General features: G+C 42.4%; 1 protein-coding gene across 5 annotated transcripts in view; it reads right to left on the reverse strand.

Moving 5' to 3' along the window:
- ralgapa2 (Ral GTPase activating protein catalytic subunit alpha 2) overlaps nt 1–21,637 on the reverse strand; it is a 98,909-nt gene that overhangs the window by 27,929 nt on the left and 49,343 nt on the right. For all 5 annotated transcript variants that reach the window (XM_040048966.1, XM_040048969.1, XM_040048967.1 and 2 more), the window contains 13 exons: nt 19,610–19,738; nt 18,497–18,625; nt 18,167–18,225; nt 17,202–17,310; nt 12,954–13,064; nt 12,413–12,481; nt 12,004–12,141; nt 7,421–7,598; nt 5,163–5,985; nt 4,493–4,564; nt 3,579–3,702; nt 3,325–3,480; nt 476–634 (listed from right to left, as the gene is read on the reverse strand). In XM_040048966.1, the coding sequence (XP_039904900.1) occupies nt 476–634; nt 3,325–3,480; nt 3,579–3,702; nt 4,493–4,564; nt 5,163–5,985; nt 7,421–7,598; nt 12,004–12,141; nt 12,413–12,481; nt 12,954–13,064; nt 17,202–17,310; nt 18,167–18,225; nt 18,497–18,625; nt 19,610–19,738 (2,256 nt within the window). The remainder of the gene's footprint in view (nt 1–475; nt 635–3,324; nt 3,481–3,578; nt 3,703–4,492; nt 4,565–5,162; nt 5,986–7,420; nt 7,599–12,003; nt 12,142–12,412; nt 12,482–12,953; nt 13,065–17,201; nt 17,311–18,166; nt 18,226–18,496; nt 18,626–19,609; nt 19,739–21,637) is intronic.

Consider the following 21,637-nt stretch of genomic DNA (forward strand, 5'->3'; position numbering starts at 1 on the left):
CAAAGTAATTTCACGGTCCTCTAGGAGGCCACACATCGAGTGCAGCACTATGGAGTAACCAAGATGAAAGCAAGCCAACAAAGGCCAGTAACCATCTCTGAAAGCACATACCCACAGTGTGGGTAATAATGCATCGCTGGAGGAAAGACCTGAGAGCCTTCAGACAGAAACCACAACAAGGGAAAGAAGGTATGAAATTCAGAGCAAAGTCTGAACATAACAGAAGGACGAGGGTCTGCATTATCTAATGAACACAGACAGGAAATTAATGCAGTGCCATGCTGTATGCTGACTTGTTACAGCAGGTAACAGGTAGAATTAACCTGTTACCACTTTGTTTAGGTGCCCTTAAGACATGACAGTAAACCTGCATGCTTAAAAAGTAAAACCTCCCGTAAATGATCATTACACCTAAAGAGCTAAAACATCTGCAGTGGTCTATAACCTAAATATTCCACTCGGCACAGCCATTTACCTGTGGTTTCTTCATGATCTGGATGAAATACATGTGTTTCTTCATTGGGTAGATGACTATCAGCACATCTCCAAAGTCAGTTGGGATGATGCCGCGCCGGTAGTCCCTGGTGTGCTCGGACCACACTATGTGCACCTCATCGTTTCCCAGGTGACGCAGCTGCCAAACAAACAAAATTAGTCTAATCAACAGCTTAGTGAGCGAATATAATTTTCACTGCTTTGGGGAACTAGACAGGAACACAAATTTGGATGGATTAGGGCTTCTAACTGGGTTTTATCCGCTCTGCACTTAAAACCCACACTGCCTCCAGGAGACCGAGGAGCGGACTGAGGTTAAAAATCTTTTTAGAAGAGGATGACTGACAATATTATTTTCTAGTGCATCTTGGGAGCAACTGTTTCTGGAGCAGGTGATCGCAAACTTTGTTTGAAAACAATGGTCTAAATCGTAGCCTGGCTCTGGTTTAGTCTCCTATTATAGCTTTTTCATTACAAATTCAAATAGCAAACATAAAATGGACAAAATTGAGCATTTTAAAACCAAATAATTCAAATCCAATTAACCTACCCCATCAGAGGTTAAATTGCTTCCCATTTCCACTCTGTTCACAACCACAAATGAAACTGGGCAGGACAAGAAGATTTGCTTAAATGACAGGAAATTGACTGATGCTAGTTTTAAAAAAAAAAAAAAAGAAGAAGAAAAAAGGTAAACAGCTTTCCCCTTTTCAAAGTAAAATAGATGGGAGTAGCAACATTACATTCTCTGATGACAAGTGTAGATCATTTATTAGCTGGTGGTCCAGTGATGTCGAATCAAGCAGTCCTTCCATTTTCCAGAGTATCATAGACACTGAAAAGTGAGTCTCTACTCAGAAGAAAACATGTGCCAATGTACTGTTGGCCTAATGAGCCATTAAGAAACATGCCCTCGCCACCAAAAATGCAATTAGCACATTCTATTATAAGCCCTTAATTATGGTAATACGCTAATCTTAAACAAATCCACGGCATGCTGATTACTGGAGCTCGCCAGTTCAGTCTGTCTGTCCAAGGATCAGCAGGTACCAGCCAGGTCAGTCACTGGGACAATTTCAGAGAAAATGTTGAATATGCATTTGCTGCAGACAATCAGCAGTGGGATGTTAATTTGGGTTAAGATAGTAGCATTTGGATTAGCTGAATGACAAGTTTAATGAGGATGCTTATGCTCTAGTCAATCATCTTCTGCACCAACCCATTTATCCCCTTGTTAATCACATCCAAATGTTTGAGACTTCTTTAATAAAATGTGATTCAAGTCAAAGGCTCTTGTCCAATTAGCGCACCTTGACCTTCCACCCAACCAGTGGGGTTCACATACATGGAAACTGCCACCCAAAGGATCCAGAAGACAAGAGCATCCTAATGAAAACAACCTGCAGCAACCTAGTTAAGACGTAGCGCCCGAGGGTAACTGGGACGGCTAAGGCACCCGTCCATCTCCCTCGCTTTCACACACATCCACATCGTCTACATGGCCTGACCCCAACCCTGCAGGTCATTTCTATAAATGCATTACTGAAGCCAGCTGCTGCTGCTGCTACAGCCTGCAGTGCCTTAAAACCCACAATTGGATTGAGGAATTCATGGTTTTCCCCCTTTTCTTTTAGGTTTAGCTTTCCCCCCCTTCCATCAGCTTCAAACAGGAAATCTACTCAGCGAGAGCTACCCCATCCGTCTCTCCCCTACAGTATGCCTCTATGGTTACAGCAAGTAAAGTGGGTGACTGCTGGACTAAAAGTGTTATTTTTAAATTGACAGAGTAACATCGTACTTAGACACAGACAAAGCCTGTTTCTCATTCCAAATTTTTCATACCACTTTCTCTTCTCTTTACCTTCCCATCGTTTTCTGAAACATCGGCGCAAGCGGCCCAGCCTGCAAATTTCTCTTGGACCTGTAGCTGGTGTGGAGATCTGTGCGAGGTGAGCACGAGCAATTACAGAAGTTCCCGGCGAGACTGAATGAGAGCGGAGTGGCAGCACACTCTGCTTTGGGCACGGCCACCCCTCCAGCGCCACACTCTGGACAAACCGAGACAAAATCTTTCCTCAGACTAATTTCCGTGGCCACTAAACACAGTTCCAGGATGGGTTTGGAATGAGTAGGCGATTATTTGTGAAATGGAGAGGGGGATGTCTGTTGAGGGCTGGAGTGTGGCTGGATATGAGGAGAGCCTGATGAATTTCCCTCCTCAGCAGGGTACTGTATGAGAAGATTGGCAGCACGGGCAGGGGCCTTGCGGCTCATTTCTTTCTGCTAACTGCTACTGCTGCACTACAGCTCAGAATCCCACTGCAGAACCAAATCGATCGCTCCTGTGGCGGCAGCAGGAATTGGATAAAAGGATCCTGCCGGCATCCGGCCGGCGCCTGCCCTAGCAGGGAGAGCTAATGGCTGAATCCAGGCCCTGGTCACAGCACACAGGGAGGGGGGCAGGGGCTAGCAGAATCATAGTCATTACCACAGCAGCACATGCCCTCTCTTCACTCACGCGCCTGCGATTCTCTACTCCTCAGGCCTTCCTGGCCAGGGTCACTAATCAATGCCCACACTCTGGAGTCACACCTCCTGATCACAGCTTAACACAGAGCTGAAGGCTGCAACAACATACTGCTCTGGGCAGGCATGGCTGTGTAGCCATTTCACTGCAGTACATTCTTCTTTTTCTAATGCACTTAGAACTTAAGGTGTGCAAGTAATTCAATACAGACAATCCAGATGTGCGAATAGTCAATACGAGCCTTAAAAAAAAAAAAAAAACAAACAAACAAAAAAAACAGCTGATGGGGATTTTTCTTTTACCTTTTTGGTGAGGCAGTCATCAGAATCAGATGGCATACGCGTTGAGACGTGGAAAATGACTTCCACAGTGGAGGTAGCATAATAAGGAGCCGTTAGACCTGTGCTGCCATTCCTCTGGAGCCCGCCCATAAAGCCACAGTGCGTGGCTAGGTCCACCTGAAACGTACAAGCAAAAGTTACTCTTTTCTGAGTGCGGCTGTACAACTTTGTGCAAATATGAATGCAAAGATTTGATTTAAAGTCGTGGTTTGCACCTCCCATCCCAGTCCAGATACAAAGTCTTCATAGTCCTGGCTTCCTGCGCTGTTAGACAAAATGGAGCACTTGTCTTCTTGGCCTTCTCCAATGTAGAACACAGCAATCTTGTGCGTCTCTCGGCTACAGAACAACAACAAAAAATAAAAAGCAGCCAGCATTAAAAGAACAACAGCTACACTAACCAGTTTAACAGTTGTAACAACTTGAAAAGCCTTTAACTACTTGAGCTACTCTGGATGAAATGCTTGGATTACACCTCGCTAATCAAGGTAAATTGTGTAATTGAATTGCTGAATAAAAATCTCAAGCACAGAAGGGAAAAAAATGTTTATCTCCAAAAACCCGTCTGCTATCTATCCATCAGCTTTAACATCATGTTAAAAAAAAAAAAGAAAAGAAAAAAAAAGAAAAAAGAAAAATGGCAGCAAAGCCCCCCCATCCTACTTTCCCTGTTGCCATGGCAGTACATTGTGCTGGAGTACATTTAGGAGACTTTGCATGATTGCGCACAGGTTGTTATTGTCCAACCAGGTCTACAGTCTGGGAGAAAACGGTCCACTTCTGAGGGCATTATTTTATAACTTCCTGTCATTAGCAATGTGTAGAGCACTAATTGATTGGACTACGAGAGTCCAGTAAGAACGATAAGAACAGGACAGAGAGAGTGATGGAGGGAGACTTCCAGGGTTGTGCTCAGCAGGAGTTGGCACAGATTAGCAAATACATGGAGGAGGAAGGGAGCACTGCAGTCTTGAAAAACTGGAGGGCTCGCAGGACATGTAAAGAGTTAATTTTACTAATTCAGAAACATGTTTATGGGCGATCAGGAAAACACAATACATTACAGACAACACTTCTTATCTCACACAAATCATCACAAGATGATACAAAACTCCCAAGTAAACTTTACCACTGCCTGGAGTCCAAGTTCTTCAGTTCCCGTAAGAGTTTAGAGTTTTTCTTCAGCAAATGGAAGCTTTTCCTGTTGAACAACAACAAGTCTTGATTAGATTAGACATGAGGATTTTAATCTGAAACTAAAACTGCCATCAGCGGCTTAAATCATCAAAAAGAAAATAAGTGTTAAACCAAAGTTGTGTTTTGCAGATCTGATGACCAAGGACCAGAAAAAACAGGCACAGGTGCAAGCCACAATCTCCTCTTGTTTTGTGCACGTTACACCATCACCATTAAGAGGTGTAAGCTTTTAATTTACGGGGCAGAACAGCAAAGATGAGGCTCTGCAAGCTAGACCTTAGTGAAAACAGCTGGGCACTCTTATCCTGTGGAGAGGAGATTAAGACACTGCGGAGTCCAATGTGCCTTTAAATTCATCCTCTCTCTCTTTGAGTAACAAGCCAACAGCTGAGTTACTTTGAAGATGAAGAAAGTGACTTGGTGTCAGACTTAACAAGAGGATGTGTCTTGTTCTTTCTCTCCGATTGCCTGCATTTAATGTGTTGTTTTTAAACTAGTGACCAATAAGTAAAAGACCCCTGTCTGACTTCTCTTAAAACCCCACTTTCCTCTATTTGTTTCTTTCAGTAAAGAGCAGGCTATTTGCAGTCTGTCTGTAATACCTGCGATCCCAAGAGTTCATCCCAAGATCATTAAGCAGCAGCCGGCAGAAGTAAAAAGGAGCTTTTGGTTCCTGGTGGGATGGTTCGCTCTGGCAGTCAGCCCGAAAGCTTACATCAGCCTCCCACCTCCTCACTTGCTCCTCCTCCTGCTGAGTCTGACGATGAATGGCTTCCAGGATGGCGTTCTCTTGCTCTAGGTTCATTCCGTGTGGTGACGCGGCCGGCTGGTTAAGCTTAAGTCGTGGCTGGGGAAGACATTCTGGGCTGCTGTGTCCGAGGTCCTCCAAAAGCTTATCGAGAACATCAAACTCATCCTCCTCGCAAGAGTTTGAGAGGCAATCGGAGCCTGAGCAATGACGCTTGTGCGGTCCTGCTACTGGGGAGGGGGGCGGGTTTCTGCTGTGGTTGACTGTAGAAAGGGAAGGGTCAACTGGTTTAAAGGCTCCCACATCAAAGTCTTCATGTGCGGTGCAGTAGAGGATGGCACCATCCCACGAGTACTTGCCCGAGATGTCCCGGACAATGACGCGTACTTGGGAGGAAGTGTGCAGGGACTCTCCGACGGTGGGAGTCTCGGCAGGGATTTGCAGGTAGGACACCAGCGTGCTGTCGTTGAAGACAAAAAGCTGCAGGTTGGGGCTTTTGAAGACCTCGGAGGACAGCTCGGACGACTCCACGTATGGGTTGTCATGATTTTCGCTCACGAGGCTGTGGAGGAGAGCGGGGCCGCCGCTCAGGGGATGATGGCCCAAATGGTTCACAAGGTGTGTCATGACCATCCGTGCCGTCAGCGGGATCAGCTCCATGTTGCGGCGACGCTTTTCTGGTGGGAGAAAAAGGATGGGAGGATGAAAAAAAAAATAAAAATACAAGCAAGCAAGTGTAACACATGATCAATAGTAAAAATGACCAATGGGTTTAGAATACAGCTGCACTCAGGGCTGTCTTTTATAATATGTTCAATGTAGACTTTAACAATATTTAAAAAAGCTCCACATTTGTGTGTCGACATGTTACACTCTTTATTAGCTCCTTTTACACAAACCCAAATCTGATTCATGATTACTAATAGGGCTACTTTATTCATTTCTCACAATAGCTTAGCTAGCACACCTCTAAGTAGGTAGCATCTAATCATAAGAGACAACTTTGAAAAGCCCATTGAGTCTTCTTACAATGGACAACCATTGAGACTGGCCAAGTGCTAATGAGAACCACCATCTTTGCAGACTTCTGAATAGAATTGTACTTTGCAGATTGCATTTATGTAAATGTACAGGTTTTTACTCCCAAGTGAAAGGCATGCCGTGCTTTATTCTGCAGGGATGTGGGAAAAACAAGAAGATGCACTCTTGCATTGTGACAGTGCTATCAATACCATCATCCCCCATCAAAGTGGAGAAAGCTCTTTAGAAAGCAGGCCAAGCTGCATTAGAGATGCACTGGCCCTTTGATGTGACTTGATCAATATGAGGTGAGGGCATGAATATAACTAGGCCGGCACTCTTTGGTTTGCCCTTTTGATAGTGTTTTGTTATTTCAACCAAGACTCTGTGCAGCTGTGCACCAAAAAAAAAAAAAAAAAAAAAAAAAGAATGGAAAAAAAGCAGAGGTGTGATGAAATTTTCAAGACAAAAGCTTCTGTTTGAATTTCTTACATTGTTTCAGGAGACATTCACATTGTGTATTTGGACTTTGAGGACTCTTTAGAAGTTGAGGACGCGAGAGAGAAAGAGGAATATGTTGCCTAATGGAATCACAAGGTCACAAAAAAGATTTTTTTTTTTTTTTTTTTAAATCTAAACCCCATAATGGGTCTTCTCTTAGGGCTGAGTACTAATGTGAACATTCCATTCCCTGTGATGGTTGATTTCCTTTTTATACTTTTAATAAGATATTGACATTTAATGGAGAGGCTCCAAATGGATGGCCTACTTAGAGTTTGCTTTTACCTGTAACCTGTTTTGGATAATTTTTTGTGGGGGTGGGAGGGTGGGGGCAGACAGGGTAGAGAGTTTGGCTCCATATTCTGGGAGCTATAATATAGGAACTATAAAATATAGAGCTGGCAGCAGTATCCAAAACATTACGACGCAGCAGCTGGCATCAAGTACTAACTGGCTTTTAACCCTCCTATGTAAACCTATGTACATACTAACACATACTATATAACAATTAACACTTAATAACATTTTTATGCAGTGCGATCTTTCTCAAAACAGATTCAGATTTAGGAAATGACATTTTCCTGCCCTTACCCTCAGCCACAGTGAGTAGGTTGCCTAAGTCCATGGTGGGTGTCTGTGACGGGGGTGGCTCGCAACGCTTAACCTGACCCAGCATGAGGTCATAGTCACTGGACAAGTCAGACAGGGTGAGCAGATAGTGGCTCTGCTGGGTGTGCAGGTTGGACCCAGCCACACAGCAGTGCAGCACCTGAGGAACGAGAGCGGAAGAGCAAAAATGTAGTGATTATTTGGCATGCATGGGTTGTTTTGCTACAGTACTTTGTAGAGACACCCCAAACACCCCGCAATACCATAATATTACTACATTTAACTCACAACATTACTGGAATCACCTTTTTCAAACTGCTAATTATGTCCTCAAAGTCAAACTTCAGTCATACCTCTTTAATCAGATAAGATAAGAGACTGCAGTCGGCAACTACATGCCAAGAGTTTTATATTTCTTAGAATTCAGCAATTAACTGCAACAGATCGCTGAAAATCACATTTATTGCCATCTACGTAGACAGAAGTTCTCATTTAACATAAATTGATATTTAACTATTACATTTGTGCTCAGCAACCTTCCTGCTCCAGTGTGATGGCTGCACTTACAGCCACACAGTGGTAATACCCACCATGTTAGTGTAGAGGCTTATAAGTAACATTGCATTCACATTTCTTTCTTTAAATATAGAAATATAGGAATTTATTTACAGAACAATAAATAACTGGTTTTGGTTTAGAATTCATTCACATATCCACATAACACTGCATTCTAAAATAAGTGTGCACATTTTAGTTTACACTGTTATGTATGATTAATTTTTTGTTTTCTGAGTTACCTTAGTTGCAGCTGTCCCTTGATTAAGGAGCCAAGAGGTGGAAAAGGGGCGGAGCGAGCTTTAAAGGAAGACTACAAATTGGTTCATGCCATAACTCGGGACCATGGGGGGGAATTGGAGTTCATTATGTTTGGTTTAGTTAGGTTTTGTGTGTTTTACCCCTTCTCCTGTTTTTGTGGGCTGATCAGCCACTATTTAAGTTTCCCCTTTGTCTCATTAAGTGAGGTCAGTTTGTTTGAGTTATCAGTAGTGCTGTCAACTTTGAGTAAAGTTTTGTTATTTTGACCTCTTTTATGGGCCCAAGATTTTGATTCTTTTTGCATGAGTTAACCAAAAATAAAAAAAATCTTTTTTTTGGACTTTAACCTGTGCCTAAGTTTCTTTCACTGCTCGGTCCGTCACATCCAGTATAACCAGATTGCAGGCAGCTGGCAGTCAGTTGAGTCAAGACTCCTTAAGTTTTGCTCATTGACTCATTCATACTGATGGCAACATGTTAGCAATCTGTCTACATAAACAGTGTAGTGATTTATGGTAGTGATTGGGGTCAGTCTAAATCAGACTGCAACTGTTTGCAACAAGGTTGCCTCCTATCAGGTGACTTGCGAGTGACTGAGCAACACCAACCTCACTCCAGGCAACCATTTAGTCACCACAACTTGCAATTGGTTGCTGAAAAAGGAGGTCGCTGTCCTACTTTCACTCGTGTGACTGAGCCATTAGCGTGCTTTGAATTTGGAGACAACTTGGTCAAGATAAAGCATAATTTATGGTCCTGCTAATGTGTCCATCTACACATTTGAGTTTGAAGAGGGAAATGCAACATGTGCTCCTGTGCAGTCCTCAAAGATCCTGACTGAGCACAGCTGACGAAAGTGTCTTTTTAATGTTGACAAGTGGGCTGGAAAGGAGGAGAATGACAGCAGAGTTCCCGGGAATGGGAGCACAGACAGTGGCTGCAGTAGAGACTCTTGTTTTTAACACTTGGATTTACTTCAGCTCTTTGCATGTTTTAACTTTGCTCTCCTCTGCAGCTGCCTAGTGGACCATCAGCAGTACAAGTAAGAGTGGCCCACAGACCGGCTGTACCCTAAATTTTGTACACCGCCTCCATTTGACATCAGAGCTCTCTGCAGGCAGTCCCCAGACTGGAGCGGACAGCGAACACTTTCCTCTGCTGGACCATAAATCCCGCTGAAGTGTGTCTAGTGTTGGACGTTTTTCAGTTGAACCAATTTAATTAAAAGTTTGCTTAGCTAAGGTTATCTGAGGATGCTGCTGAATAAGACGAGCCACCTTGTTTACAGTATTCCCAGTTTTTAATTCATTTTATTAAATATTGATATTCGATGTATGTTTACCCTCCCCCCCACTCACTCATAGTACTAGAAGGTTGAAGTCTGGTAAGAAAATATGCAGCAGTGTCTGTCGTGACTGTGCACGACGCAGGAGAACGTGAATGGGGAATATATGGTCTATTTACATCATAAGGCAAAAAGGGGGAGAGAGGGAGAAAAGGGAAGAAAAGAGGGTCTTTATAGCCACTAATCCATTTCTTCTGTGATGTGTGAGTGTATCGATCTACATAACAGATGGCAGAGCATCCGTTGGCAGTGCTAGATAAGGCGCACTGGGGCAGTTGATTACAGCCACTGAACAGGTTTACACTGTTTGATTTAATTAAGACTTTATCCTTGTGCTCAGCTCCCACCACAAACACGCATGCTTAGCCACATATACATATCCGAGTACACAGACAAACACACCTGTATAGTGTATAATCTGAGCAAAGGTAAGGGGGTAGAAAATATGCCTAATGTATGTAGAGGAGGGCGCCTCTTATTCATAGTGGAGCAACTTGGGTAAAGCCATGCAAAGGCTAATCCCATTCAGCGCGCACACACTTGGCTGTGAGACGCTGGCCCTGCCATGTGAAACAGTATTGTGTGGGGCAATGTAGACAGTATGTGGATGATTCCATCAAGCAGACCTCTGGGTGCGTAGGGGGAGGGATTTGAGGCTTGATGCTGAAAAGATGTGAACCAAACAGCTGCTACACCAAAGCCCCAAAGAACTTCCTCTGTGGAGATGTAGAAAGGGAGGGGGAGGGAGGGGGGGGGAAACCCACGACTGTGCTTGACAACAAATTGACTGCAATTCGCATAGCAACAGTTCCTGGAAGGTAACACAGTAGTTAGAAGGGCACATGGTGCATGGAGATGTGAGCACACTATGTACACAAATAAATCAAATAATAAAACACGGATGTACCTATCTTTGCCGTCTCTCTTGCACGCACGCACGCACGCACGCACGCGGTGCAGCTGGCTGCTGAGGCAGGCAGAGGGAGCAGATGGAGAAGCCTGAGCAGATCTCCAGTGAACCGACATGGTCTAGTGCAATGTTGCTTTTTACAGCTATGTGCTCGCCGTTAGTCAACCGTACCAACTTTTTTCACTTTTGTCTGCATCCCAGGAAGCATGGAAGCCATTCATTAGCTGTAAACATGGTCTCTGCTTGCATTTGATTGGTCGGCAAAGGACACATTGTTAAGTGCCCAAGTGGAGTCATTTATGACCTCAGTCGTATTTTTAAATGTGTAGCTGTGATGCTTTCAGTCATAAGAAATTTTTCTATAAACTTTTAGCAGTTTTTGCTCTGCTGTTGTGACAAAGACAGTGGAAATATGTCTTTTTTTGTACATTTATATTAATTTTCCACTTCTAATCACTACATTGCAACACTTTCCAGCGAATCTCTGCTAACCGATGTCTGAATAAAAACGATATAATTAAATTGATTAGAATATTTTAGAAAATCTAAACAGAAAATGGAGCCAGGATGGGGGGAAAAAAATTGTGGTCACTAAAATAGCTTGGGCGCTTGAGCGTTAAATATAAATTTGTAATTAAAGGAAAATGAGGCATGAAACAACCTGTCAGGGAACGTGGGTAGTGATGGAATAAAGGGAAGATGTTTTCTATTCTCTGCCTGGTATACAGAATAATTAGCAGCCAATGTGACAGTGGAAACATATAGATTTCAGCGTTGATATCACATTAATATCATCACACCTTGAATGAAAGCCGGAGGGACTGTGCTTTTTGTGCACTGATAGACAACCAATCATGCTTAATTGTCTTTGCTTTCATAGCAGCTGCAGTCTCTCTCATATTAAGACATATTCCATTCAAATCTCCAGGACAAGCATTTATAGCCTGAGCTTATCAAGTGGACAAAGGGTCCCGTTTGAATAATTGGACCATTTCTTATCAGGGGTGACATCCTTACAAAGATCTGCCGTTGACCGCATCTGCCCAGACAGGAGGGAATGAATAATACCTCATTCATTTGGGCCCGAAGCTTGGCCCTCATCCTCAGGGTCAGACCATAAAATAAAGAGTTTGAGGGACAAAAACAGAGGAGCAGATCCAATACGGAATATTTTGCATGCTTGAAACAAACACTCCTGAAGTTTCCTAACAGTTGTCAGGGTTTCGTACATATGCTAAATGCCAGTCACGAGTGTAAGCTGCTGTGGACACTTCTACGCCTTTGTGCTACAATAATGTTAAATGATGCATAGTCAAAAGGTCATGGTAGAGGTGAGTCTAATTAAAGTGGCAAGCCCATGTGGCGGGGTGGGGGTGGAGATGTCAAAGCTTAAGTTGCTGTGTCTGTTTGCAAAAGCTGCGTGTGGTTCAGAAGACTATGAATATGAATCTGTAAAAGGTGGCTCTATTCCAGGCTGCCACTGATGACACCCACCCTGTAGATGTAGTCCAGCAGCGGGGCCTTGTGGGCTGTGTGGTCCTCCAGTGACGGCATGGTGATAGGCTCAAGCAGCAGACTCAAGGGAACAGCCATGCACCAGTCCAACAGGCAAAGCAGAAGCGATACCATCAACTACAGTGTGAGAAATGAGAGAGAAGTTCCTAATTTATTTCAGTCACACACTAACAAATAAAAGATATTATTAACAAAGCAAAAAAAAAAAAAAAGAAAGAGTGGCAGCGGGTAACAGGTGAGAGCATCAAAGACGCAGTGGAGAACGAGGTCGAAGAGAAAACAAATCACTTCAGTAGAAACATTCCTCTGCAAATGCACCATTCCAACATGATAGATCAAGAGCCTTTAGATCTCAGCCATTTCATGTCCCATCCTTTCCAACATGTACCTTTTTGTCCGCTTCCACCGTTGAGTGCTCTGCGCTCGGCAACAAAAAGGCTATTGTGGCCACAAAGATCTGTATTGGGAAAAAACAAGGAGAAAGATAATTGGATGACACACTCCCATTCATCATCTGAGTCAGGGCTGATTGCTAAAACGGAGACGAAACCACAGGATGAGGACTGTGCACATGAGCGAGCGACAATTTGTGTAACGTTTGCATTTAAATGCTAAAAGTTATTTCAAAGGAATTTCTCTTATTGGATGTGAAACACATTTACATGGGTTACATCAATGTGTGTGTGTGTGTGTGTGTGTGTGTGTGTGTGTGTGTGTGTGTGTGTGTGTGTGTGTGTGTGTGTGTGTGTATTCATATCTTAGTGGGGACCAAAATCATGGTTCCCATACGTTTGAAGGCATTTTTACATTACCATTGGGTTATGGTTAGGCATTCATTTCTGATGGTTAGGGTAAGCAGCTAGAGAAAGCATTATGTCAATGGGATGTTCCTACGAGGATAGCAAACCAGACGTTTGTGTCTGTTTTACCTCAATAATTTTCTTTGGGAATGTGGGCTCCAACCTCTGGAGATGCTCCCAGTGAGAGATGAGCAGCTGAAAGACGTCACAGGCTACCTGCGCCACTGCTTTGTTCCCAAACTTTAAAAACAAACAAACAAGAATTGAAAAGTGAAGAGGAACTGCACTGTCAGTTAAAAAAACAACAACATAACACACTAACTGGCCACTAAATTAGATACATCTTTTCAATTGCTAAGCAAAAGCAAAAAGCAGTTTATCTAATATATATATATCTAATCATCCAATCACATGTACATTGGTCCCTCGTTTATCGCGGGAGTTGCGTTCCAAAAATAACCCGCGATAGGTGAAATCCGCGAAGTAGCCAACTTTATTTTTTTAAACAATTGGATGTGCTAAGGCTGTAAACCCCCCCACTACACACTTTGTACACTTTTCCCAGACAGGCATGAACATTTTCACTTTTCTCTCTTGTTTAAATACTCAAAGTTCAAACATTCGTAGAAAAATAAGTCCAGTATTATAGAATGAAACCAAAGACACCCGCAGGTGGCATGATTCTCGTCGGCATTGTTGTGTTTGTGGGTGAGAAAACTTACAAACATACAGTGCAGCACTTCAAAGTCGCATTGCTAGCGATCAAAGATTTGACAAGCTGAACACATTCTGTACTGTACAGGAGACATGGCATGGGGTTGATTGACAATGGTCTACAGCCAATCAGGAGGCAGAACACAATGCGCTGTAAGAAAAAAAAAAAAAAAGCTGCAAAATTGCACCAAAAAAATCCCAGAAACAGTGAGGCCGCGAAAGGTGAACCGCGTTATAGTGAGGGACCACTGTAACTTGATGCATTTAGGACATGTGTGTGGACATGATCAAGAAAACCTGCTGAAGTTCAAACTGAGCATTAGAAAGGAGGAGAAAGGTGATTTAAGTAACTTTGAACGTGGGGTGGTTGTTGGTGTCAGACGGGCTGGTCAGAGTGTTTCAGAAACTGTTGATCTGCTCAGATTTTCCCACAAACCATCTCTAAAGTTTACAGTGAACAGAGAAAATATAGTGAGCAGTAGTTCTCAAAGAAAATGCCTCGTCTTCCTGCCAGAGGTCAGAGTACAACGGCTGAGCTAATGGGAGTAACAGTAACTAACGTAACCACTCATTCAAACCAAGATATGCAGAAGAGCTGAATGCAGCACAACATGTCGAGCCTTGAAGCAGACGGGCTACAGCAGCAGACCACGCCAGGTGTCAGCTGAGAACATGAAACTCAGACTACAATTTGAACAGACTCAGCAAAATTGTACAATAAAAGATTGTAAAAATATTGCCCGGTCTGATGAATATCCGTTTCTTCAGCCACATTTGCATAGCTGGCTAACAATTAGAGTGGGCAACATGAAAGATCCATTATGCCTTGTATCAATAGTTCATGCTGCTGCTGGTAGTGCACAGGTGTTGGGCGATACTTTATTAGCACACTTTGGACCCCTCAGTACCAACTGACTATTGTTGTTAGCCACGCACACCACTTTGATTTGAAATTTGGGACACAGTGTGTTGCACAAACAGTTTCTGAACACGACGATGAGTTCACTCAAATGGCCTCCATAGTCACCAGATCTCAGCACACTTGAGCACCTTTGGGATGTGGTGGAGCAGGAGATTCACATCTGCAGCAGCTGTGCGATGCTATCATGTTGATATGGACCAAAATCTCTGAGGAATGCTCCCTGCACCTTGAATCTGTGCCTTGCAGAATTAAAACAGTTCTCAAGGTTAAAGAGGGCCCAACCTGGTATTAGAAAGAGTTAACTAATACAATTCCAGATGTGTGTATTCACACATGTACAAGTGTATATAAAAACATAATTTTCCAATAGAAGCGTATAGTGGGACCCTGGTACAATGTTGAATATCTGCCATGTTTTCATGTCAAACTGAAGATAATCAGTAAGTTTAGGGATATAAAATTTATATACAATGGAGGAAGACATTTAAGATGTTTTGTTTTAATCAAGGTGGAGCTGTAGGAGCATTAAGGTGGAGCTGTAGGAGCTTTGTGGCACTGACCATTTTAAGAGGTGGATTTGATCAGTTCACAAGAGGCTTATTCAACAAAATCTTACTTAAAGTGCCTCAAGTTTCCAGCAGAGTTAAATAACATGATGTGATCGAGGTATCAGAAGTAAGACAAGTTTCAGTGTCAAAGGGTGTAAAATACACTGAAGACTTGTAAGAGGACAGTACCCACAGTAAGACCTCTGAAACACTTTAAGGAAAAGGGATCAGGTAGGCAGACCTGAAGAAAAAAAAAAGCCTGCTGAATAAAGAATTTAACACTTAAAAAAAAAAAAAAAAAAAAAAGAAAAGCAAAGTTAGTGGTCAGTAAACTGCTTTTCAGGAGGGGAAACAAGGCCAAATGCTTGGGCTGGGCTAAGACATACCAGCATTTCACACTTGATTACAGATGAATCCATCTCTGAAATCTACGGCAGTAACAGAAGGATACGAGAGGGAGAAGAAAAAAAAGAGTGATGGGAATATCAACTCCTCTCGAGTTGGACACCCCTCGATTCTGCAGAGACAAGCTCCACCCGCTGATTTGCATTTCTGCAGACAGGGATTCACACTCCCGTCCAAACACATCTCAGAGCTGTGCAGGAACTACTTGAAGACCAAAGAAGACTGAGAAGTGCAGACTGTCGTAGACTTTCTTCCACCCTCAATGACCTCGACTCAGCTGAACTTGTGTTTGACGAGCGAGAAAGTCAAGCTCTCCTGTCATCACAAGAAGCTTTTTGGAACATGGTCAAATCATTCTGGTATGACATCGGCTATCAGATTTGACAAAAACATGAGGAGTCATGCTTAAAACCTCCCCAAAAACAACCATTTTTTTATGTTTATCTTCATTGGAACTTTTAATCTAACCAATAGTTCATTTTCAATCTAAACACTGTAGGAAAAGAAGGGAAAGAACGTGTTTTATCATGATACCCTTTAAATTTTGCAGATACATAAACCTCAGTGGAGCCTCTCCTTACACTTAAAAAAATGGGCCAGTTTTTTTTAAAGACACTAGAAGTACAGAAGTACTTTGAATGTAATGTGTGATCTTAAGGCAGAACATTAATTACTGTATCTGCAGAATCCCTGATTTTAAGGCTTTTAAATGTCTCTTTCAGAGCTTCCAGAGAGTAACGCAGGAACAAAATCTCTTGCTGCATTTGTGTCACGTAATTTGTAAAACAGCAGCGGGACAATGCTGATTAAAGACAGTGAGAAAAAAAAAGTTTGGGGACACACTGACTGTGCCAAAATTTGGAGTAATTTTCCTTAAATTTAGTTTTGCACTTACTGTGCAGATAATCAGCATAATTTCATTTCACTTCAAACCATGGTTCATTTTCCCCAGACTCATTGAAGGAAAGAATTGAGCTGTTGACAATTTTCTTTCAAATGTGGATTTCTTCAGTGATTTGAAATTCTTTGTGGAGAAATAGAATTTCCTATTTCTTCCAGCTGAATGCCTCTCAACATGTAACAAGGGCAGACAATGTGGGGAGTGCAGAAATGGCCAAACACAAAAAGGGGCCCTGAGAGTTCAGCACCTGCTTTTAGAAAAGAGACTCTCAGTGCCACTCTTCCCCCTAGATCCCCCACCCAGCCTATACCCTCTATTTTGGGGCTGGCTGAGTCTGTGTGTCAAGTTGTACAGGGGAGTGATTACTGCTCCATTAGAGAAGGGGGCGAGGGGATGGGTGGGGGCTTTGCTCGAGCAGGAAGCTGGGAGATGTAGCTGCTTAAATTGGCCCACATCTACTGAGAGTGAGCAGCCTGGAAATTACGCCACCGCCCCAAACCCTTTTCCCATGGAAGAAGAAAAAAAAAAAAAAACTAAACCAAAAAAGCCCACAAACCCACAGCTTCTCTGCATCTCTTCACTTAGGGAGAAAAAAGGCCTGTTCCAGAATATACCCACGAGTCACATTTTATTCTCACACTTTTTGCCCGTGTTGAAAAATTTTCTGCAGTCCTTTTATGTAATCAACTGTCATTTTAGTTTGAGATAAACAATGTAAGGTTTGCACAAAAAAAACAGCTTCCAACACCCATTCATTTCAGGACAGCGGGCTTATCTGTGTTCTCAGCACATGACGCAAGCATTTTAAAAAAAGCGCACCTGTAGTTTCTTGTAAATGAAACTGGAAATGCACAAGTGCAGCGTCCTCGGGTAAGAGGTTCACTCACCTTTAGTGTCACTCCCAAAACATTGATGGCATCTTTAACCTGGGGGTGGATGTTCTTTTGCATTAGCTCCTCACACACCCACAGACCCAGGCTGCACACAGCAATGCACCTGAATGGCAGCAGCAGAGAACAAAATGTGCAGATTTAAGTAGAGCAGGATCTGAATGGGATCAGATGTTTTGAGAAATAAACTACTATATAATTAAAACCATGAACATTTGGACTTTTTTTTTTTTTGCAAACAGGCTTTAGAAGCATTGCATCAAATTTTAATGACGGGTAGCCACTGCTTCACCACCATTAGTCTCTTCAAATTCCTTATGTATACAGAAATGTACAGCTGCAAAGAGAAACTAAATGTTGGAATGAATACATGTCTGCACTGATTTGTAGACAAACAAAGTACAACCAAACTAAACCGCTCCAGTTTATGTCTTTATTGAACACTAATCATTCACAGTGCAGCCTGGAAAAATGAAGTGAACCTCGATGCTAATGAGTTCTCCACAAGCTACTTGAGTGAGTTTTGAGATTGAAAGTGTTGGCTGTAGAGGTGCTTCTCCAAAAGAGGAGGCTGGTAAAGTGTGGTTAGTTAGTCTGCCCCTCTTAAAAATGATTGGCTGGTGTCAACAACGCCTCAATGACAATTTAGTGGAAGAACAAAGCAGGAAAAGTCTGCGGAAGCATTTCAAAACATGTCATGATGACAATAACAACAATATGATAGAGCAGCAGGAGGAGGAGGAGAGGCAGGTGTAATCCAAAGATTACAAGAGCACGACAATCGTGACACAGGTGGACAAGATTGTTAAAAAAAAAAAAAATGTATTCTGTATTCATCGAGGAGTGATCAACATAGAAACAGTATTAGAAAACAGTGACGAGCAGGTTCCCAAACCTTTTCTTGGAACGTGTGTAAAACGCGATCATATCAGACAGTGCAACAAAAGAATTACTAATCATACCTCGCCCCTTCATAGTGCTCCTTCGTTGCCGTCTCCAGCAGGATGTTGACCAAGTAATTCTGAACAGAAACGACAACACCAGTTAACAGTTCTCAGTGACAATCCAAGCCATTCCTTCCTTCATCTTTATAACAATAAGACGCCATTAGCTGTAACACAGCCTTGTAGTCATGTTAAATCAGTGTGATGTTCACACTGCTGTATCTAATAACGTTTAGGATAAGTTTGTCATGATTTACACGGCAGACGACTGATTGATCCTAATTAAAACAACATCTGCTTTTATATGAAGTGTCCGTATTCCCGTCACTGCACATCATGAGCGTTTACCTTGATATCCTCATTGCTCACATTGATGTCATCAGAGCCAGGCACACGGTGCAGTATAGGAATCTGGAGGTAGAGGTTTGGGAAACAAACGAGGGAGCCCAGGATCGTCTGAGCTTCCACCCTCGGAGCCTGGAGGAAATTTTAAAAAAAGAAAACCAAACCCACGGCATCATTAATACCCGAAACAAACACATAAACAACCCGCTTCAAGCAAAAGGCGCAGAACGCATACGATGGAAGAGGATTTGAGGGAGCTTGCAGATTTAATTTCATCTTTATTCATGATTCGGCTGACGGAAAAACATCTCACATGTTAGGCGCTGGACAACAAAATGATTGATTAAATGCATGATGGGTGCAGCTCTGTAGCAGGTTGTGCTGCTGCACCTGATGAGCTGCTGTTAAACTGAGGAGCGAGAACAAATCTATGCTGGGAGGTACGTGTAATGGAAAAAACAGGAAGAAGCAACACATACACACCTGATAAATGACAGTTAACATCAACTGAACCATATTCGGGTTTAAAGCTGTGCAAGTAACAGATAGCGGCCATAATATTGATCTGCCCCAGATCAGCTCTCTCTCTATCTAAAGTCCATATGCTCACTTGTACAGATGGTCTACAACATTAACTGAACATGACCAACAGTCATATTAAGACTTTTCATTTAATACTTGTGTGGATTTAATGAAAAAAAAGGATATTTACGTATTTCATTTCAAACATGAAGTCATCTATCATGATGAATAATCATAGTAAGACAAAATATCTATAATTCTAATTTCAGCCACAGTTGCTCAGTCCTACATGTAAGTGCAGTTTGTTTTGTTTTTTTTAACATTTCTGCTATTTGGTGCCTCAAATAAATTTTTTATTGCTAAAAGCATAAAAATGTCACAAAACAATATCAGCTTTTCAATGTCAAACAGCTGCAAAATATGAGAAGGATGATTTATGATTTTTTGTGAAGAATTTTATCATCTTTGTTGCAGATTTACAGCACTACTGATTTGTGGGAAAAAAGAAAAAAATCTGAAACCTTTTTCTAGTTCTTGACTCATAAATTCCTGTATGACTGAAATATCAAATAAAAGTTGAAAGTGTGTTTGTACCTCTGAGGAGCCAGAGGTGAGGACGCAGGCAGCAGCAGCGATGAAATCTCCAATCAGCATTGTGAAGCCCGGCAGGCCGAGGAAGAAGAATCGAGGAGAGCAGGAGCGGATGATGGTGTTCAAAACATCCTGATGATAAGCATGGACACAGATAAACTGTCATCATGTCTGCAGCAATCTCCGTTATTATATCTCTGCAGACTTTATTTAGGAACAGCCTGAATAATAGAACAAAAACGGATTTTTTTTCCTTCTTTTAATTCTCTAGAATGTTTACAATTACAGCCGGGGATTTTTGCATTTGGGGGGAGCCTCGCGTGTTGTTAGTGTGGGTGGAGTGAAGCAGTATCAGAAATATTTTGTAAATGGGCCACAGTGTGAGAGACGTGGCACCGAGAAAGCTTTTCACTTCAACAGGTAGGCTAAGCATTTTAAGCGTGCTGAGGAGAGTAAAGCACTCAACAGTGCATGTCACTAAAGGACAAAAAAGGGGGAAAAAAAAACAGAGTGGGAAAGACAGACAGAAGAGAGAGACAGCAGATGGATTGTTCACAGTGGATAAGAGGGAGAACAAAAGACCTCAACTTTCAAGAGTCACATGTATGTACACACACAAGCAAACCTGTAATTAAAGCCAGAGACAAGGTATTGTTTGGTTGAGGTGCAGGCGGCTCAGTGGCAGATGGGTGCTCTTTCAACACAGGCATATGCTGTATTGCAGAGGGTTCTGCACAAACTGCTCAAGTATGTACAGTATAATACTGCACTAGTGAAGGGCGTAAAAGGATGCTTGAGAATTTCCAGACTATATTTAGCTGGTAATCTTACAGCAAAGACACTCATTTCTTCACTATTGACGGACACAGGAAATACTCTTGGGAAAAAAATATATATAATTAGTTTAAGAATAAAAGAATGCAGCATCTAAATAAGACGGAAAGATTGCTGTCTCTCTTATCTGAGTCATGCATGCGCATATTTGCGTATGAAGTCAAGGTCCAGGCTCCAAACACCTGCCTTCTTGGCCATAAACTTGTGTAAATCGGACAGTTCAAACATCAACCCGTTTCTAGCTGAACCGAAGGGCACCTTAACAAACACAATTTCTCTCTCTCTCTCTCTCTCTCTCAATCACACACACACACACACACACACACAGTACCACTATCTATGCGCGACATTAATCACCCAGAGCTTTGGTAAACAGGGAATCCAGGTGAACAAAAGAATAGAATAAACACAGAGAAGACTACTAGGAAGTCAAACCAACACCAGCAACACATGTGGAAAATTGGTGGGAAGAGCTTCGGGATTGAGGGCCCATTTTACCCTCGTTTTGTTGGTAATTGACCTCTGAAGCATAATGTGTAGTGCAGTCAGAGGTAATTAGCAGGCAACAAACTGTTTCTTGATTGCCTGAAATGAGCATTTTAGAGGAAGCCACAAATGTAGAATGCAAAGTGCTTTCAATTGTACGTGCAAGTAGAGGGAACCTGATTTGAAGTGTGTATAGAAATCAGAACAGAGAAATGTGGAAAGGGAATAACCGCATGCGGCGCTGTGTTGGCAGTAGGAATAGCCCCTGCATCAACAAAAGGTGCATTAACGTAACTCTGAATAGAGCCACCTCAGGCCTTTTTATGTGGCCTCATTTTCACGAATGCAAACGCTTTCCACCTGCTGGCCCCTGGGGTGACGGGGTTCATTCTGGCATTACATCACTCTGCACAGAATCCCAAAATTTACCAATTTAAATGTACAGTTTAGCATGGGGACATATTTCCTATTGTAATTCATTCACAAGTTGTAAGAAAGGGATAATAACCTACCTGCAGGCTGTTGTAGCCACGACCAGTTTAATCAACAGCCGTGTCGGTGGCCTACGGGTCAACCTTCACATTTTAATCTGACACTATATAAATTATGCAGCAGCCTCCTTTTAGGGAATGACAAGATGAACCGAGTTAAAAGGAGAAGCCGGCTCTGCACAGGTGCTGAAATCTGTGTGTTTGTGCAAATGTGTTAGTG

This window comes from Simochromis diagramma, unplaced genomic scaffold (assembly GCF_900408965.1).
Source record: "Simochromis diagramma unplaced genomic scaffold, fSimDia1.1 OVJJ01000305.1, whole genome shotgun sequence".
NCBI classification, from domain to species: domain Eukaryota; kingdom Metazoa; phylum Chordata; class Actinopteri; order Cichliformes; family Cichlidae; genus Simochromis; species Simochromis diagramma.